General features: G+C 67.6%; 9 protein-coding genes across 9 annotated transcripts; 4 read left to right on the top strand and 5 right to left on the bottom strand.

Annotated features, from left to right (window-relative positions):
- Positions 1 to 234: 234 nt before the first annotated feature.
- MICPUCDRAFT_18243 (uncharacterized protein) lies at positions 235 to 984 on the bottom strand (the record flags this gene model as incomplete). Its single annotated transcript, XM_003060158.1, has 1 exon — positions 235 to 984. The coding sequence occupies one exon, from the start codon at positions 982 to 984 to the stop codon at positions 235 to 237; it is 750 nt and encodes a 249-aa protein (XP_003060204.1).
- A 1,045-nt stretch (positions 985 to 2,029) lies between these two features.
- MICPUCDRAFT_12148 (uncharacterized protein) lies at positions 2,030 to 2,221 on the bottom strand (the record flags this gene model as incomplete). Its single annotated transcript, XM_003060159.1, has 1 exon — positions 2,030 to 2,221. A coding segment is annotated over one exon (192 nt), but the record flags the coding sequence as incomplete, so codon positions are not given.
- A 588-nt stretch (positions 2,222 to 2,809) lies between these two features.
- MICPUCDRAFT_59744 (uncharacterized protein) lies at positions 2,810 to 4,084 on the top strand (the record flags this gene model as incomplete). Its single annotated transcript, XM_003059867.1, has 1 exon — positions 2,810 to 4,084. The coding sequence occupies one exon, from the start codon at positions 2,810 to 2,812 to the stop codon at positions 4,082 to 4,084; it is 1,275 nt and encodes a 424-aa protein (XP_003059913.1).
- Positions 4,085 to 5,835: 1,751 nt separating this feature from the next.
- On the bottom strand, positions 5,836 to 7,001 carry MICPUCDRAFT_27743 (uncharacterized protein; the record flags this gene model as incomplete). Its single annotated transcript, XM_003060160.1, has 2 exons — positions 6,209 to 7,001; positions 5,836 to 5,997 (listed from the first exon to the last, which is right to left on the bottom strand). Coding segments are annotated over exons 1-2 (327 nt in total), but the record flags the coding sequence as incomplete, so codon positions are not given.
- A 359-nt stretch (positions 7,002 to 7,360) lies between these two features.
- On the top strand, positions 7,361 to 8,012 carry MICPUCDRAFT_6170 (uncharacterized protein; the record flags this gene model as incomplete). Its single annotated transcript, XM_003059868.1, has 2 exons — positions 7,361 to 7,706; positions 7,804 to 8,012. Coding segments are annotated over 2 exons (555 nt in total), but the record flags the coding sequence as incomplete, so codon positions are not given.
- A 202-nt stretch (positions 8,013 to 8,214) lies between these two features.
- Positions 8,215 to 11,701, bottom strand: MICPUCDRAFT_47784 (uncharacterized protein). Its single transcript, XM_003060161.1, has 2 exons — positions 11,622 to 11,701; positions 8,215 to 11,451 (listed from the first exon to the last, which is right to left on the bottom strand). The coding sequence occupies exons 1-2, from the start codon at positions 11,685 to 11,687 to the stop codon at positions 8,335 to 8,337; spliced, it is 3,183 nt and encodes a 1,060-aa protein (XP_003060207.1). The 5' UTR covers positions 11,688 to 11,701; the 3' UTR covers positions 8,215 to 8,334.
- A 129-nt stretch (positions 11,702 to 11,830) lies between these two features.
- Positions 11,831 to 12,631, top strand: MICPUCDRAFT_59748 (uncharacterized protein; the record flags this gene model as incomplete). Its single annotated transcript, XM_003059869.1, has 1 exon — positions 11,831 to 12,631. One exon carries the CDS (start codon positions 11,831 to 11,833, stop codon positions 12,629 to 12,631), a length of 801 nt encoding a protein of 266 aa, XP_003059915.1.
- A 205-nt stretch (positions 12,632 to 12,836) lies between these two features.
- On the bottom strand, positions 12,837 to 13,250 carry MICPUCDRAFT_8680 (uncharacterized protein; the record flags this gene model as incomplete). The annotated part of the gene is made up of 1 exon (XM_003060162.1): positions 12,837 to 13,250. A coding segment is annotated over one exon (414 nt), but the record flags the coding sequence as incomplete, so codon positions are not given.
- A 1,555-nt stretch (positions 13,251 to 14,805) lies between these two features.
- Positions 14,806 to 15,474, top strand: MICPUCDRAFT_18278 (uncharacterized protein; the record flags this gene model as incomplete). Its single annotated transcript, XM_003059870.1, has 1 exon — positions 14,806 to 15,474. The coding sequence occupies one exon, from the start codon at positions 14,806 to 14,808 to the stop codon at positions 15,472 to 15,474; it is 669 nt and encodes a 222-aa protein (XP_003059916.1).
- Between the last annotated feature and the right edge of the window lie 427 nt (positions 15,475 to 15,901).

Raw genomic sequence — 15,901 nt, forward strand, 5'->3', positions numbered from 1 at the left:
CGAGCGGGACGTCGCGCGCGCCGTAGTGCGCGATCACGTCCGGGGTGACGTTCGGCGGGTCGCACATCACCCCGCGCGTCGCGCAAAACGACGACGCGCTGAGGGTAATTGTCCATACGAAGCGACGTCGGGGTGGAGTTCAAAGGCGTCAGACGGAGTTGAAAGGCGTCGCGGTGTGTCGAGATTGAAAGCGATGGGTGGGCGGAGAGAAACTAACGCCGGGAGAGAAAGTCCTTAAGGATCGGCGTTCACAACGCGAACGCGGTCGTACGGGGACCAGTGTGAAAAGAGGACGCGCCTGATCGCGACGGCGCGCGACTGCGGCGGCGGCGGCGGCCACTCGGACGTCGCGTCGTCGTCGTCGTCGTCCGCCGCCGCGGTCGCAAACGCGGCGAGCCACGCGCCCTCCCTCTCCGCGTGATGCGCCCACACGATCGCGTCTCTCAGCGCAGTCTTCACGACGCCCAACTCGCGCGCGCTCGCGCCTTTCAAAAGCACCGAGCACCCGAGACCGACGGCTGGGCACTTATCGAACGTCATCAACGTTTTCACGCCGCCGCCGCCGCCGCCCGCGTCCTCTCCCTCTCCCTCCTCGCCCAACTCGCGCGTCTCCGCGTGCGACTCCACGCGGAACTCCCCGCACACGCCGACCGCGTTCTCCGTGAGCTCGTCCACGGCCGCGGCGATGGACGCCCCCGTGCTCCGCGCGAGCCGTCGCAACGCGCTCGTCTTTACGCGCAGCACCACCGACACGCCGCGTTCGAGAAGCAGCTCCTGCGCGAACCTCGCGACGGTGCGCTCGACGCACAGCACGTCCGGCGCGAGGTCGCACACGCGCGCGACCGCGGCGCGCAGGTGCTCGTGCTCCTGGTCCAGAAGCGCGTCCATGGAGGACAGCCTCGGCGCGGCGGGGGACTCGCCGCGTTGGTATTCGAGCGCGCCGGCGAGGAGGACGATTCTCGACGCGCCGCGCGAAGACGCCATGCGTCGATGCGCGACGTTCCGCCGGAAGACCACCGCGCGCGGGAGGACGCGCGAGTCGCGAGGGTCACCGGTCGCGATGCGCTTGATCTTGACGTACTCGCGCGGGTCCATGACGTACGGCGACGGCGGGAACCGCGACGACGACGACGACGACGACGACGACGACGCCGCCGGCGGCGCCGGCGGCGGTTGACGATTTTGATTCGCCGCGAGATCGTTCGACACGACGGACGCCGCGGACGCGGACGACGACGCCGCCCTGGACGGCCGCACCGCGTCCGCGGCGTCCATCGCGAGCCGCGTCACCACGGGCGCCCACGCGTCGACGTCGACGCCCGCCGCCGCCGCCGCCGCCGCCGCCTCGAGCCGTTCGCGCGCGAACGCCTCGAGCCGACGCGCGCGCAGCTCCCCGCGTCGCTTCCGCCGCGCGGCAACCTCCGCGGCGGCGCGCGGCGCCGGCGGCGGGCGCGTCCACAGCTCCGCGTCGGACAGCATCGCGACCGCGTTGCGTCGCGCGCGGTCGGACGGTCCCTGACGGTCGCGGTCGCGGTCGCGGTCGCCGCCTCCGGGATTCTGAGGGCCGTTCCATACGAGCGAATGTCGGGGTGGAGTTGAAAGGCGTCAGTTGGAGTTGAAAGGCGTCGAGGTGTGTCGGGATTGAAAGCGAGGGGTGGGCTGAGAGAAACGACGGCAAAAGTCCTTAAGGATCGGCGTCCACCTCGCCGACGCGGTCGTATGGGGACCAGTGTATAGAACGCGCCTGATTCGGATTCGACGACGCGCCCCCAGCCGGCGTCGGCGTCGGCGCGCGCGGCGGGCGCGGCGTCTCCGCGACCGCCGCGCCGGTCGCGCTCGCCGCGCGGACGCCCGGCGGCGGCGCGCGAGTCGTCGACGAGACGCCGGCGGCGTTCGCCGCGCGGGAGTCGTCGTCGGCGGCGTCGGCGGCGGCGCCAGCTGTGCCAGCTGTGTCGTCCGCCGCCGCGCCCTCTTCCTCCGCTCCCCCGCGCCCCCGCCCGCTCCCGCTCCCGCTTCCTCCCGCGCGCGCGTCGTAACACACGCCGCACACGCGCGCGGGCGCGCCGTCCGGGTCCCGATCCGGCGGGAGCGCGTTCGAGGAGCACCTCGCGCAGAAGACTCTGCCGCACGCGCGACAATGATGCTTGCGAGCGGTGGGCCCGAATCGCCGGTCGCACTCGTAGCAGCTCTTGCACGCGCGCTCGTCGATCCAGAACCGCGGGCGCGGGGCGCGCCACGTCTCCGCGCGGGCTCTCAGCGCGTTGAACCCGTCCCTCAGCGCGCTCCCGAGCCCACGCGAGGAGGAGGAGGAGGACGCGGAGGGCGGAGACGGCATCTTCTCTCAAATCTGAGGTCGACCGCGACGACAGGACGCGCGCCGGCTACCAGCGGGCCGTACGCGAGCGCCGCGCCTTCGACCGCGCCGCGGGCGCGCTCCTGACGGCTCGCGGAAGCGAACTAGGACAACGCGGACGCCATCGCGCGATGTCGACGACTCGCCCCTCGGAGCCTCCTCGGCCGTTTGTGCCCTGGAAAGTGCGAATATTGAGAGTTGACGCGACGACTCCGCGAGTGCGGCCGGAAAAAGTTCATCGGTCAGTTGAAAAGTAACGCGATCAAATGTTGAAACCGAGGAGAGGGTGAAAAACGTTACCAACGCCTCGCTGCGCTGCTCTCGCTCTCTGCTCTCGTCTCGTCCTGTCCGAACGCGGCGTGTCGTGTCGAGCCTCGACGAGAAAGTCGGCGGCGCCGAAAGTTCATTACGCGCGCGTCGTCGCCGCACGCCTCGCGTCTCCGTCTTCCCACGAACATGTCCGCCGTCTCGTCCGGCGCGCTCGCGCGCGCGCAGTGGGGCGCCGTCCGCGGCCTGAACCGCGCGTCCGAGACGGTGCGTCCGCGACGCGCTCGCCGCCGCCGAGCGAACGAATTCATTCCTATCCGAAACGCCGCTTCGCGAACGCGCGTCGAAATGAAACGTGGCTCTCTGACGCGTCCGCCGCGCCGTCCTCCCTCTCCTCCTCAGCAGCCCTCCTCCACCGCGCGACCGCGCGGCGCCGCGGTCATCCGCTGCGGACGAAGCAAGAAAGCCAAGGAAGCGGCCAAGGCGGACAAGAAAGCCGGCAAGAAGGCTTCGCCCGCGGTGTCCAAGCAGGCGAAGGACAAGGCGCGAAAGGCGGCCGCCGCGGCGATGCGAGAGGTCGTCTCGAAGCAGGGCAGGGCGTACGACCGAATCGTGAAAGAGATGGACCGCGACCAGTACAGAGAGTACGTCCTCTCCGTGCGTCACGCCCCGCCGGAGGACTCCACCTCCGCGCCGATCGCGGTCCTCGGCGACTGGCTTCCGATCTGCGAGGTCGTCGTCGCGGACAAGCGCGCGTACGAGGCGCAGAAATTCTTCAAAGAGAATAACATGACGATACCCGAGACGGAGCAGCAGTCCGTGACCGCGGAGCAGATCGAGGGCGTGCCCGCGATCAAGGCGATGATCCCGTGCTTGGGTCCGGACATCATCGGCATGACGCACGCCATGGCGGGCGCCGCGGTGAAGGACGTGGACGTCTCCGAGCTCGAATTTGGGATCGAGCAGTGGGGGTCGTTCGAGAACGCGGTGGACGGTCTGGAGGCGCAGGCGTCGTCCAAGGCGCGGTTCGCGGCGGCGGCGAAAGTCTTGAGCGTCTCCGTGGACGACGACGCGAAGGATGTGAAGGCGAGGTACCGGAAGCTCATCGCGACGGAGCACCCGGACCGAAACCCGGACGCGAGCTTGGAAAAGTTCAACGCCATCAAAGAAGCCTACGAGCTCATGTCTGACCGCGGCGGACAATCCGGGGCGACGTTCGAGGGGTTGGGGGACAAGGCGAAGCGGGATTTCGTCACCCTGGAGGGCGTGCACGCGGGGGTGACGTCCGGAGGGGGCGCGGTCTCGTGCGACGTGGACACGAACGCGATCGAAGTCGCGTTGCGCAGTTTGACGATTTACGACCGCATCAAGACGTGCTTTTCGGCGCGCAACGTGAGCTTGCAGGCGCGTTCTATACACTGGTTCCCATACGACCGCGTCGGCGAGGTGGACGCCGATCCTTAAGGACTTTGCCCGGCGCATCTCTCCGCCCATCCCTCGGTTTCAATCCCCGTCCTCGACGCCTTTCAACGCCAACTGACGCCTTTGAACTCCACCCCGACGTGAGCTCGCAGGCGCGGAGCGCGGCGGCGCCCAAGTCGAAGGAAGCTCCCGCCGCGAAGTCGGAGGAGGAGGAGGAGGCGAAAGAGGAGACGGGGGAGGGGGAGGAAGCGCGCGAGCCGGTCGCGGCGTGAACTGAATGATGTTGACGATGTAGTACTTACTCGCTCGCTTTATCACACGACGAATTGTTATCTAATTGCACCGCACGCGAACAAAACGAATAAAGCGCGCAATAACAGAAGCGAGAGAGAAACAGAAAGAGGGAAGAGACAGACGCGAACGAAACGATGTTCCCTCGCGGCGACGCGCGTCTAATCGCGCCGCGTGTGTTCTACAGTATGCACCCATCGCATCGCGCCGCATCACTTCCTCGTCCGTTTGCTCCGACGCGTCGCCGGCTCTGGCTTCTCCTCTTCGCGCGCCTCCGCCTCGTCCTCACACGGCTCCTCTTTCACCTCCGTTTCTTCCGGCTCCGGCTCGTCCTTCACCACCGGCGGCAACTCCTCCTTGACGTCCTCGAGCTTCGGCGCCGCGGCCGCGGCGGTCTTGCGTTTCTTCGGCTTCGTCTCCCCGCCGCCCGTCTCAGAGATCCCCGCGAGGTCCAGCCCGCCGCCGAAACTCCCCGTGTGGGCTTTCTTCCCGCCCCCCTTGGGCACCGCGGACACGAGCACGATCGCACCCTTCGGCGCGGACCCGACCGCACGCTCCAACCGCACGCAGCCTCGGTAGTGCCACTCCTCCTCCGCGGGGTTCCAGAACGTCTCGAACGTTTCCCCGGACAACGCGCACGCCGTTTGATTTTCATCCACGGGGACGGAGGAGTCCTTCGGAATCTCATCATCCTCCGCCTCCTTCGCCTTCTTCTCCGTGGCGAAAAACGCGGGCGCGTCGTCAGCCGCCTCCGCGGCCGCGCCCTTGACCCACTCCGACGCGTCCACGCACCACCGCCGGGACGTGTTCCCTTCTTTTTTCTTCTTTCGGCGCATGTGCGTCAAATCCAGATGCGCGTCCAGTTCCGCTCGCGTCGAGAACCGCCGACCCGTGAGCGCGCACTGAAACGCGCGGTCGCCGTACATAGCGTCGATCAAGTACTCCCGCCGTTTCTTCAGCTCGCCGTACTCGCCGTGGACGTTCGGGTCGAAGTCCGCGTCCAGCGGCGGCGCGTTCGCCTCCGCGTCGCCGAGCCGCGACGTCACCGCCGGTTTTCCCGGCGGCGCGCGCGGCGGCGGCGGCGGCGGCGCGCCCCCGCCGCTCGCGCCCGACCCCGTCGGCGACCCCCCGCCCGGCGCCATCCCGGCGAGGTTCGACCCGGACGACTTCGCCTTCGCGGCGGCGATGGACGACAGCAGCGCGGTGATGTCGCCGCCGCCCTGAAGGATCCCCGCCAACGCGTTTCCCGCCGCGATGGGCGCCATCGGCGGGCGCTGACTGTTGTACTGCTGCTGCGTACTGTACGCGCCGTAGATGTTGCCTCCGCCCATCTGCGGCGGCGGGAGCTGCCCGTACATCCCGGTGCCGGGACCGGGCATGCTGCCGTGCTGCGTCATCGGCGGCCCCGGCGGCGGCCTGCCGTACGCCGAGACGAATTTGTTCGGCCTCGCCGGGAGTTTCGCCTCGATCACCTCCAACACCTGCTGCGGGAACACCGCTCTCCACGTGTCAAACAGGTGGACCATCGAGCGCTGCACGTTCGCGTCCGCGATCTGGTACGTCGACATGAACAGATCCGCGAGGTTGCGTTGGAAACACACCACGAACGGCCCTTTGACGTTCTTCACGATCGAGTCCATCAGATAGAATCCCGTGAGCTTCACCTTCGCGGTCGACTGATGAATAGAATAGACGACGACAGAGCGGCGAACGACGACGAGCGCAGGTTTAGTATACTCATAAAATATAAAATACAGAGGCGAGGCAGCAGAAGAAGAGCGGCGAGGGAGGGAGGGACGAGACGAGTTCTGAGCTCTTCGTAAACGACGAATCGTGAAAACATTTCAGTCGTTCGTTCATTCGCGCGCGACGCACCGTTCTGATGTGCTTCTCTACGAGCGCGGCGATCGCCGCCGCCGCGGTCGCGTCCCCCTGTGCGATTTCCTGCGCGAGTATCGTCAACGACGTGATGATCGGTTTGGAGTTGACCACGAGTTCGGCGAGCGCCGACGCGTATTCGTCGATCTCTTCTTGCCCCATCTCGTCGAGCCGAGCGAACGAAGACGAAGTGAGTCCTCTTGATTAACCGCGTCCGTCTCTTCCAGCGGTCCGCGGCTCGTCGCGATCGACAGACGAGAGCGCGATCGATGAACAAACGCGGGTCGGGCGGATCGAGAGTAGTCGCGCGCGCGTGGAGCTGAGCGTGCCAAGCCGTCTGTTGTCTCGCGATCTGACGACGCTCGCTTCAGAGTCTGATCGATCTGGGAACTGTCGATCGGTCGAATTCTGAAGTCGCTCGCTGAGGGTTGCCCAGGGCGGTGACTGATGACGTGAGACGCGAGAGTCGTGCGAGCGTCGTCCAAGAAGAGACGTCGGGTGTAGACCGTACTATCACTGGGCTTCAAAGGAAAGATCTAAGGTTGTAACCTAACCAAACGACAGACGACGCGTCGCGCGACGCGGGTCTCCGGACGCGCGCGCGATCTGATGAAAGATGCGGGAAGATCGATCGAAGCCTTTTTTCCCGCTCGCGAGCGCCCCCCTTCGACGATCTCGTCTCCGCGCGCGTCCTCCGCGCGAAAAACTCGCGCGCTCGACGACGGCGCGACTGCGACCTATGCTACGCGCTACTCGCGAACGTTCTCGGCTAAATCGAGTTCGGCCGCCTCCCCTCGAAGCGCGGGCGTGAATGGCCACTCCGCGGGGAATCGTCCGCCTCGAGGTTTCCTTCGCGGATTCGCTTCGGCCGGTCGGCGCGCGGCGCGGTCCAGCTCGCGACGTGGAAAAGCGCAAGCTGTGTCGTCGCACAGTAAGATAGCGCCTCACAGTGGGATGGCGTCCTCCGCTCTGACCGCCTCGTCCGCCGGCGCCGCGTTCGCGCGGCGCGCGTCCACGAATCGCCGCCGCCGCGCCGTCGCGCCGACGACGACGCGCGCGGCGTACGGAACCTCGTCGACGGACGCGACGTGGCGCGAGAACCCGACGAACGCGTTCGGCAGCCTCATCAACATCGCGAAGGGGCAGCGAGAGATCGTTCAGGCGGGCACGCCGTGCCTGCGCGAGATCGCGGAGGAGGTCCCGCTCTCCTCCATCGACACCGCGAAGACGCAGGAGCTAATCCAGGAGATGCTGTCCATCTGCCGCGGACGCGGCGTCGGGTTAGCCGCGCCGCAGATCGGCGTGCCGTATCGAATCTTCGTCCTCGAAGACACCGAGGAAGGGATGAGCGACGTCTCGAAGAAAGACCTCGAGGCGATGGACCGGAAGCCGTTCGCGGCGAAGGTGGTGATCAACCCGGTCGTGACGCCGGTCTCTAACCTCAGCGCGGCGTTCTTCGAGGGCTGCCTCAGCGTCCAGGGGTACCGAGGCTTAGGTGCGTTCTATACAAAAGTTTTTCACCCATAGCTCGGTTTCAACATTTGATCGCGTCCCCTGTCAACTGACCGGTGAACTATTTTTGTATGGAATAGTGCGTCGGTACCTCGAAGTGCGCGTGACGGGATACGGCGGCGACGGATCGCCGGTGGACTTCGTCGCGAGAGGGTGGCAGGCGAGGATCGTGCAGCACGAGATGGACCACCTGAACGGCGTCCTGTACGTCGATCGAATGGACACGCGGACGTTCCGGCGGGTGGACAAGTTGGACGAGCCGCTGCCGCCCGCGCATCCGGAGTTTGGACCCGCGCCCGCGGTTGGGCCGCTCGGCGACGGAGTGAGACGGGGCGGCGGCGGCGGCGGCGAAGCGCGGGGCGGCGTCCAGGGCGCGGAAGACGTCGAGGGGTTCCTCGGGAAGAAGAAGACGCCGGGGAAGAAGCGAAGGAGTCGGTGACGAGAGGTACTGTACCTTCGCGCGACGCAGGGTGGGGGGTGACGATACCGCGCGAGTATACGAAGGTAGTTTCATATATGCGTCGATCGACTCTAAGTTCTACAGTAGTCGCGCTGCGCTGCTATCTCATACTGAAGTACGGAAGAAAGTACCTTCGTATGCGCGCGGTGGTCTACGCGTCCTCCGTTTTCGCAACCTTCGCGTCTTTGCCGTCGTCCGCGTCCTCCGCCTTCCGCTTCTTCCCGCCGTTGCCCGCGCCGGAAACGCTCGGCGGCGCGGCGACTTCCGGCTTCGTCTCGGTCTTCATGTCGGGAACGTCGGGGACGGCTGCGGCGGCTGCGGCTGCGGCGGCGGCTTCGCCCGCGGCGACGTCGCCCTTCTCCTCCTTCTCCTTCTTCGCCTTGACGTTGCGCGCGTGCTCCTCGACGATCTTCTCCAGCCCGAGCGACTTCTTGTGCTTCGCGAAGAACGCCTTGCACGCGGTGGCGGACTTGGAAGGCAACGCCGCGGCGACGGCTTTGAAATCTCTCCCGTGCTCGAGGAGTTCTTCCAGAAACCGAGCGCGCTCCTTCGACGTCCACTTCTCCGCCGCTTTATCCTCCTTCGCGTCCTTCGCGTCTGAGGTCGCGGCGACGGCGTCGTCGGCGCTCTCGAGCTTGTCGCCGGAACCGCCGCCCTTGGACTTTTTCTTCGGCGCGGCGATCGGCAAGTCGTCCTCCTCCTCGGACTCGTTCGCCGCCGCCGCCTCCGCGGCGGCTTTCGCGGCTTTCGCCTTCTTCTTCTCCTTAGCCTTCTTCTCCGCGCGCGCCGCCGCCGCGAGCGCGGCGCGCTCTTGCCTCGCCTCCACGCCCAGCGCGCCTCGCCTGGCTTCTTCTTCCTCTTTCGCCTTGGCCGCGGCTTTCGCCGCCTGCGCTTGCGCGGCGACGGCTTGCGCGGCGTGCGGTCCTTTCCACGCGCCGCCCGTCATCCGCTGCGCCTCGGCGTACGCCCTTCGCTTCTTCGCGAGCGCTTTCCTTCGCCCGCGGAACCCGTCGTCGGTTTTCTGGCGCTGGTAGTAGTACACGACGCAGTCCGCGGTGGTTCTGCCGTCGATGAACGTCGCGATGCGTTTGAAGTTTTTCCCGTACGACGCGAACTTCTCGTGGAAGATTTTCTTCTCCTCGGGCGTCCACGGCCGAACCTTCTTCAGCTGCTCCATCTCCCCGTACGGGTCCTCCACGAGCGCGTTCCTCGTGCGAAACACCGCGAGCCGCTTCTCTTCCGGGTCTAACACCATCGCGGGAAGCTTCGTGAGCGTCTTCAAACGCTCGCGGTTCTGAAGCTGACGGATCAACAGCTCCTGTTCGTAATCCGAACGCACCGTGCCGAACGTGTCCGCCATCGACGCGCGACCGCCTCTCCCGCGGCCGCTCGAAGACCCCTGCTCCTTCTTCTCCTTCTCGAGCTTCGCGTGCGCGGCGCGAAGGACGCGCATCTTCCACATCTCCCGGCGTTTCAAGTACGTCACCGCGAGCGTCAGCTCCTTGTCCGCGACGTGCGCGCCGCGTCGTCGAAGCACGGAGACGACGGCGTCTTTAATCGCGGCGCGCTCCGGCGCCGCCTCCGCCGCGACGTTCCGAGCCGCGATCTCGTCCACGGCGACGCGCTCGTGCTCGTGCGGCAGCGGCAGCCCGCACGTAGTCTTCAACCCCAAGTGCGACTTCGCCGCGAGCGACTTGTTGCGGTCGCAAACGCGCTTCACGAGCGCGTGCCTCGGTTCGCGCCCGGCGAGCATCCTCTGCACCGCTCGCGCCGCCGCCTCCGCCGCCCTCGCGAGCTCGTCGTCGTCCATCTCCTGCGCGACGCCGCTCGCGATCTCCTCCGCGTGCTTCTCGCGCTCTTCCGCGCGCGCCTCCGCGCGCGTCGCCGCCTTCTCCGCGTGTTGGACGCGAGCGCGCGCGCCCTCGAGCTCCCTTCGGAGCCTCGCGTCTTCGTGCGTTCGCTGCGCCTCGACTTGTTCTCGGTCGTTCTCGCCCTTATCCTCGCTCTCCGCGATGTCGCGCTCTAAGACGCCGATCGCGGCGTCGGTCTCCTCCATCTTCTCGAGTATGGACGCCTTCTTGAGCTCGATGTCGCGCATCATCTCTTTCCGAGCCGCGGCTTCGGCCTTGGCCGCCTTGGCGGCGGCGGCGCGCGCGATCGGGTCCACCGCGCCCCCGCCGCCGACGCCCCTCCCGCCGGCGCTGCCCGGGAGAGAGTCCTCGCTGTGCCCCCACGGCGACGGCGCGGAGACGACGCCTCCGGGGGTGTCCACGGCGATAAAAGGATCGCGCTTGCGCGCGTCCGGCGGCGGCGCGCCGGACGGCAACGGCGGCGTTCGGTTAGCGTCGCCGCGAAAGGAGGAAATGTCGTACGGATTCGACGAACCGCCGTCCAGCCCCGGCCCGCCCCCCGTCGACCCGGGCGGCGGGCCGAACGGCAGCGGCGGCTGGCCGTCCAGCGATGGCGTCGGGATGCGGTCGTCGCCGCCCGCGCCCGCGCCCGCGAGGGGCGTGGGGAGCGATTTCCCTCGCGCGAGGCCTTGCCCCCAGCCGAGTTTTTTCCGCTTCGCGGGCGCGGGGGATTCCTCGGGCGTCGCCGCGGTCGCCGCGGGCGCGGACGCCTGGCGCGCGATCGGCGCCGGCGCGGGCGCCGGCGGAAGCTCGCCCTCCTCTGTGGGCGTCGCCGTCGCCGCGGGCGCGGGCGCGGGCGCGGGCGCGGGCGGTTGCGGCTTATCCCAACCGCCGCCGCCGCCGCCGAAACGGGAGTCGCCGCGGGAGTCGCGCCGCGTCCTCACCTCCCCCGCCTCCCCTTCCTCGCGCTCGTCCCCCCTCCATTGCCCGCCGTCCGACGCCGACGCGACGCGGTCGAGCGACCGCGGCGGCGATCGATCGCGCGAGTCCGCGCGGCCGTACGAAGACGGATTCCGTACGATCGTCGCCGTCGTCGGATTCGCTCCGTATTTGCTCCCGCCCATGCCCATCCTCGGGCGCTGCGACGCGAGAAGGCTCGGCCGCGCGCCGCCGCCGTTCCCTGAGGGCCGGTCCCACCCCGTCCCGCCCGCGTTCGGGCCGCGGTTGTGGTACGGCCCCTGCCCGCCTCCTCTCCCGCCGTGGCTGGCTCCGGCGCCGGACGACGTCGGCCCGTTCACGCCGCGGAGGCCCTGCCCCCACGCGGACGGGCGCGAGGATCGGTCGCGGTCGCGGTCGGGTCCCGCGTTGTTTTGTTGCCATCCCGGCTGGTCGCGACGTTCGTCGTTCGAGCCGCCGGCCTGTTGGGGCGACGGGTTTGGGGGTGGGGAGGGGGGCGGGACGGCTCAGCGGGCGAGGTGCGTCGACGAGGCGGGAAAACATTCATTCATTCATTCATTCATTCGATCGATCGACTCGATCGGTCGACCGTCGGCGAGGCGTCGCGGCGAGGGCGAGGCGGCGGACGGACCTGTCGCGGGGGGTAGCCGCCGCCGAACCCGCTGCGGTTCCGCGCGCGATCGCGGTCGCGGTCCATGGCGCGCGAGCGAGCTCCGCGCGACGACCGTCTGGAGGCGCGCAACCCTAAATTTGCGATCTCGCTCGAGCAGAGCGAGCTCGCGACTTCGACGAGCGACGGACGTCGACGTCGCGGACTTTCTCTCACTCCGACGCGCGACGATGCGCGCGGCGACGGCGTCCCTCCCGGCGGTCGCGCCGGCGCGCGGACGCGCCACAGCGAACGCCTCTCGCGCCGCCGTCCGCGTCCGCGCGTCGGCGGCGCCCGCGGCGGCGAACGACGACGACGACGACGCGTCGTCGTCGTCGCGCTCGCGTCGAGACGTCGCCATCCCTCGCGACACGTCGTCGTCGTCGTCGTCGTCGTCGTCGTCGTCGTCGTCGTCGTCGTCGTCGCGTCGAGACGTCATCCTCCGCCTCGGCGCCGCGCTCGGCGCGGCGTCGCTCGCCGCGCCGACGCTGACGCCCGCGCCGGCGCGCGCGCTCCCGATCGCGCCGCTCGGCGGCGTCGTGCGCGTCGGCGGGGAGAAGCGCGTGAACGTCCCCATCGACGACATCGCGAAGCAGCTCGAGGTGGACCTGCGAGAGGGGCAGTACTTCGTGACGGGGAAGCTGACGCGCGAGCTGTTCGCGGACGACTGCCGCTTCGTCGACCCCACGAACGACGTCGTCGGTCTGAGTCGATACCTCACCGCGCTGGACTTGCTGTTCGATAACGACACGAGCTCGGTGGAGCTGTTCGACGTGCGGGTGACGTCGCCGACGACGATAGAGGCGGATTGGTCGCTGCAAGGGTACTTGCGGTTTCCGTGGAAACCTCGCGTGGAGCCGTACGACGGCCACACGACGTACGTTTTGAACCCTGAGAACGGGTTGATACAGACGCAGACGCAGACGTGGTCGATCTCGGGCGCGAAGGCGATCGCGGAGTCGTTCACGCCGACCGCGGGGGCGGCGAGTTAAGGTTAGTTATAAGTCGTCGGTAGTTTCTACGAGGGGTTCTGTTGATCCAAAAAATTGTTTCGACGACGACTCCTACGACTCGTACGACGACCACCGAACACCCTCTCCCACGTGCGAGAACACCTCCATCCGATGCGTTTCAACCATCAATCAATCAATCACCGACTCGACCGACTCGATCGCGTAAGGCTGGTCATCAATCCGAGAAATACAACGCCATCTGTACCTCTTTCCGTCGCATCCCGCACCGCTCGTAAAACGCCTGGTTGTCCTCGGAACAATCTAAGATGACCTTGTAGCATCCCACGGACTCCGCGACGCGAGTCAGCGCGCGGACGATCACCAACCCCAATCCTTTCCCCCTCGCTCTCTCGTCCACGACGACGTCCTCGATGTGCCCGCACAGGCCGCACCCGCGCGCGAACTTCCTTTCGAGCACGAGCGTTCCCGCCGCGACGATCGCGCCTCCGTCCTCGACGACGTACACGAACTCGGGTCCGTTCCGAACGTCGAGCAGCCTCGACGCGAACTGCTCCGAGGTGACGTTCCCCACCGTCGTCAGCTGCGACAGGAGACTCAGGAACCCCTTGTCTTCGTCGTCGCGCTCGAGCCTTCTGACGAGGACGCGCGGCGACGACGCGTCGTCCCATCCCTCCCTCGACGACGGCGCCAGCAGCGATCGCGGCGGGCGGCGGCCTTTCCGCGCGGACGCCTCGCGCAGGAGCACGCCGGCGACGAACCCGACGGCGAAACGCAGGCTTCCTCCGTGCGAGAGGTACATGACGACGACGACGACGACGACGACGACGACGACGACGACGACGACGACGACGCGAGCGGCGGCGACGGCGGCGGCGTCGCGACTGCGCCCCGACGGCGCGCGATCTAATTTGTAGTTTGATGAACCACCCGAGAAAGTTAGAAAGTTCGGCACCCCGTCCGATGATGATGCGTTGTTTCATTCCGCGGCGTCCGCACTCGCGCGCGCGCGCCGCGCGTCGTCCGTCGTCATGGGCCGCGTCACGATCTTCTCGCTGCCGTCGTGCCGCCACTGCGTCCGCGCGAAGGCGCTCCTCGCGCGTCTCGAAATCCCGTTCGTGGACGTCGATATCGAGGCGCATCCTGAGCGAGGCGAGGACGCGCGAGCGCTCTCGTACAAGACGTCCGCGCCGCAGATCTTCGTCAACGACTCCCATCTCGGCGGCGCGAAGGAGCTCGAGGCCGCGGTGGAGACGGAGGAGGGCGAGCGCGCGTTCGTCGAGCGCGTTCGACGCGCGCTTCGAGCGCCCGACCCGTCGGACCCGCGGCTGCGACTCCCGGGGCACGAGCGCGACGACTCCGACGAGGTCCTGCGAAGGGCGAAGGCGAAGACGTCGACCGCGAACGCGCACACCGTGGACGCGTCGCCGCGGATCGTCGACGTCGACGTCGCCGTGGAGGAGGAGGAGGAGGAGGAGGAGGAGGAGGAGGAGGAATCAAAGAAGAAGAAGAAGTCGAAGTCGACGCGCGCGCGCGTCGTCATGACGGTCGCAGAGGCGTGGCATCTGCTCACGACGCGATACACCCCGCGGCCGCTCGCGAGGAAGACGCGCTCGCGAGGGCTGCGAACGCACAAGCGGTGTTTCGAGCGCGGGGCTCTTCTCGAGTGCGTCGCGCGCAGCGATCGCGTGCGCGACGTCGTGGGCGGGGACGAGGATCGGAGGAGGCGCGTCGCGCGGGACGTCGCGGACGCGTTCCTTCGCGCCGGCTTGATCGCGCGCGTCGACGGCGGCGGCGACGGCGACGGCGAATCGCGCGACGACGACGACGACGACGACGACGACGCGCGGCTCTACCGCCTCCGCGCGGACTTCGAGCCGAACGTACTGAACGCGATGATCGCGTGGGAGGCGCGCGGGGACGGCGGCGGCGGCGGCGGCGGCGGCGCGACCGCGAGCGCGACCGACCGGACCCCGGACCCCGCCGACCCTCGCGCGTTGATTCGGGACTTGAGCGAAACCTTTTCGTTCCTCCGCGCCGCGCATCTCGACCCCTCCACCGGAAACGTCGCGTACGACGTCATGACCGCGGACGGCCCGTGGGAGCAGTCGTACCGATCGCTGCACGCGCAGACGCGGTGGTACCACGCGTTTTGTTACAAAGCCTGCGCGTTGCGGGCGGTGGACCTGTCGCGGATGACGGACGAGGATGAAAAACTCGCGTTTCTCGTCAACGTCTACAACCTCATGATCGTCTTCGCGTTCGCGCGGTTCGGCGTCCCGCGCTCCAACGCCGCGCGGTATTCGTTCTTCGACGACGTGAAGGTCAACATCGGCGGGCACGCGTACTCGTTCAACGATATAGAGCAGGGTTTGATACGAGGGAACAGGCGGCCGCCGTATCATTTGCGGAGGACGCTCCGCGGGGGCGACGTCAGGAGGGCGTTCGCGCTCGCGCGTGTGGACCCTCGCGCGCACTTCGCGCTGAACTGCGGCGCGAGCTCGTGCCCGCCCGTGAAGATGTACACCCCGGAGGGGTTGGATGAAGAGTTAACGCTCGCGTCGAAGGCGTTTTGTGAAGACAGCGTGACGTTCGACGCGGACGCGAACGCGCTGACCGTCAGCGCGATTCTGAAGTGGTACCGGAGCGACTTCGGCGCCGACGACGCGGCGGTCGCGAGGCGCGTGCTGACGTGGCTGCAAGGGGACACGAAAACAGCTCTCGAAAACGCGTTACGGCGGGAGAACTCGTCGATCAAGCTGCGGTACGCGCCGTACGATTGGACCGTCAACGCGACGGCGACGTCGAGAAGCTACGAAGGCGTGAAGACGAAAGTAGACGTCAGCAGAATCACCGGCCGGTGACGGCCGGTGCGTGAGTACGGCAGTACATCCAGTCCGCGCGAGAGTACTGTAGTGTAATGTACCCTCAGACTAGTCTAGCAGGAGGTGAAATCGAATCGCGAGGACGCCACGTACGTCGTATTAGGTATGCCCTACAACTCAACTCAACTCGTCGTCAATCGTCAATCGTCGTCGACTCGGTCCCCGTCTCGCCCCCCCCGTCGTTCGCCGCGCGCGTCGTCACTCCGTGTCCATGTCGTCGCCGTCGTCCGAGAACCGACACTCGCGCGCGACGAAAGACGGGGGGGGCGAGACGGGGACCGAGTCGACGACGATTGACGATTGACGACGAGTTGAGTTGAGTTGTAGGGCATACCTAATACGACGTACGTGGCGTCCTCGCGATTCGATTTCACCTCCTGCTAGACTAGTCTGAGGGTACATTCCG

The sequence above is a fragment of the Micromonas pusilla genome (genome assembly GCF_000151265.4).
Source record: "Micromonas pusilla CCMP1545 genomic scaffold MICPUCscaffold_7, whole genome shotgun sequence".
Classification (NCBI taxonomy): domain Eukaryota; kingdom Viridiplantae; phylum Chlorophyta; class Mamiellophyceae; order Mamiellales; family Mamiellaceae; genus Micromonas; species Micromonas pusilla.

Bases quoted from the DNA above. Each gene is read 5' to 3' on its own strand.
- MICPUCDRAFT_47784 (XM_003060161.1), bottom strand. From the start codon at position 11,687: ATGGACCGCGACCGCGATCGCGCGCGGAACCGCAGCGGGTTCGGCGGC. The intron at 11,452-11,621 runs GTCCGTCCGCCG...TCGCCCCAACAG, and splicing joins GCGGCTACCCCCCGCGACAG to GCCGGCGGCTCGAACGACGA.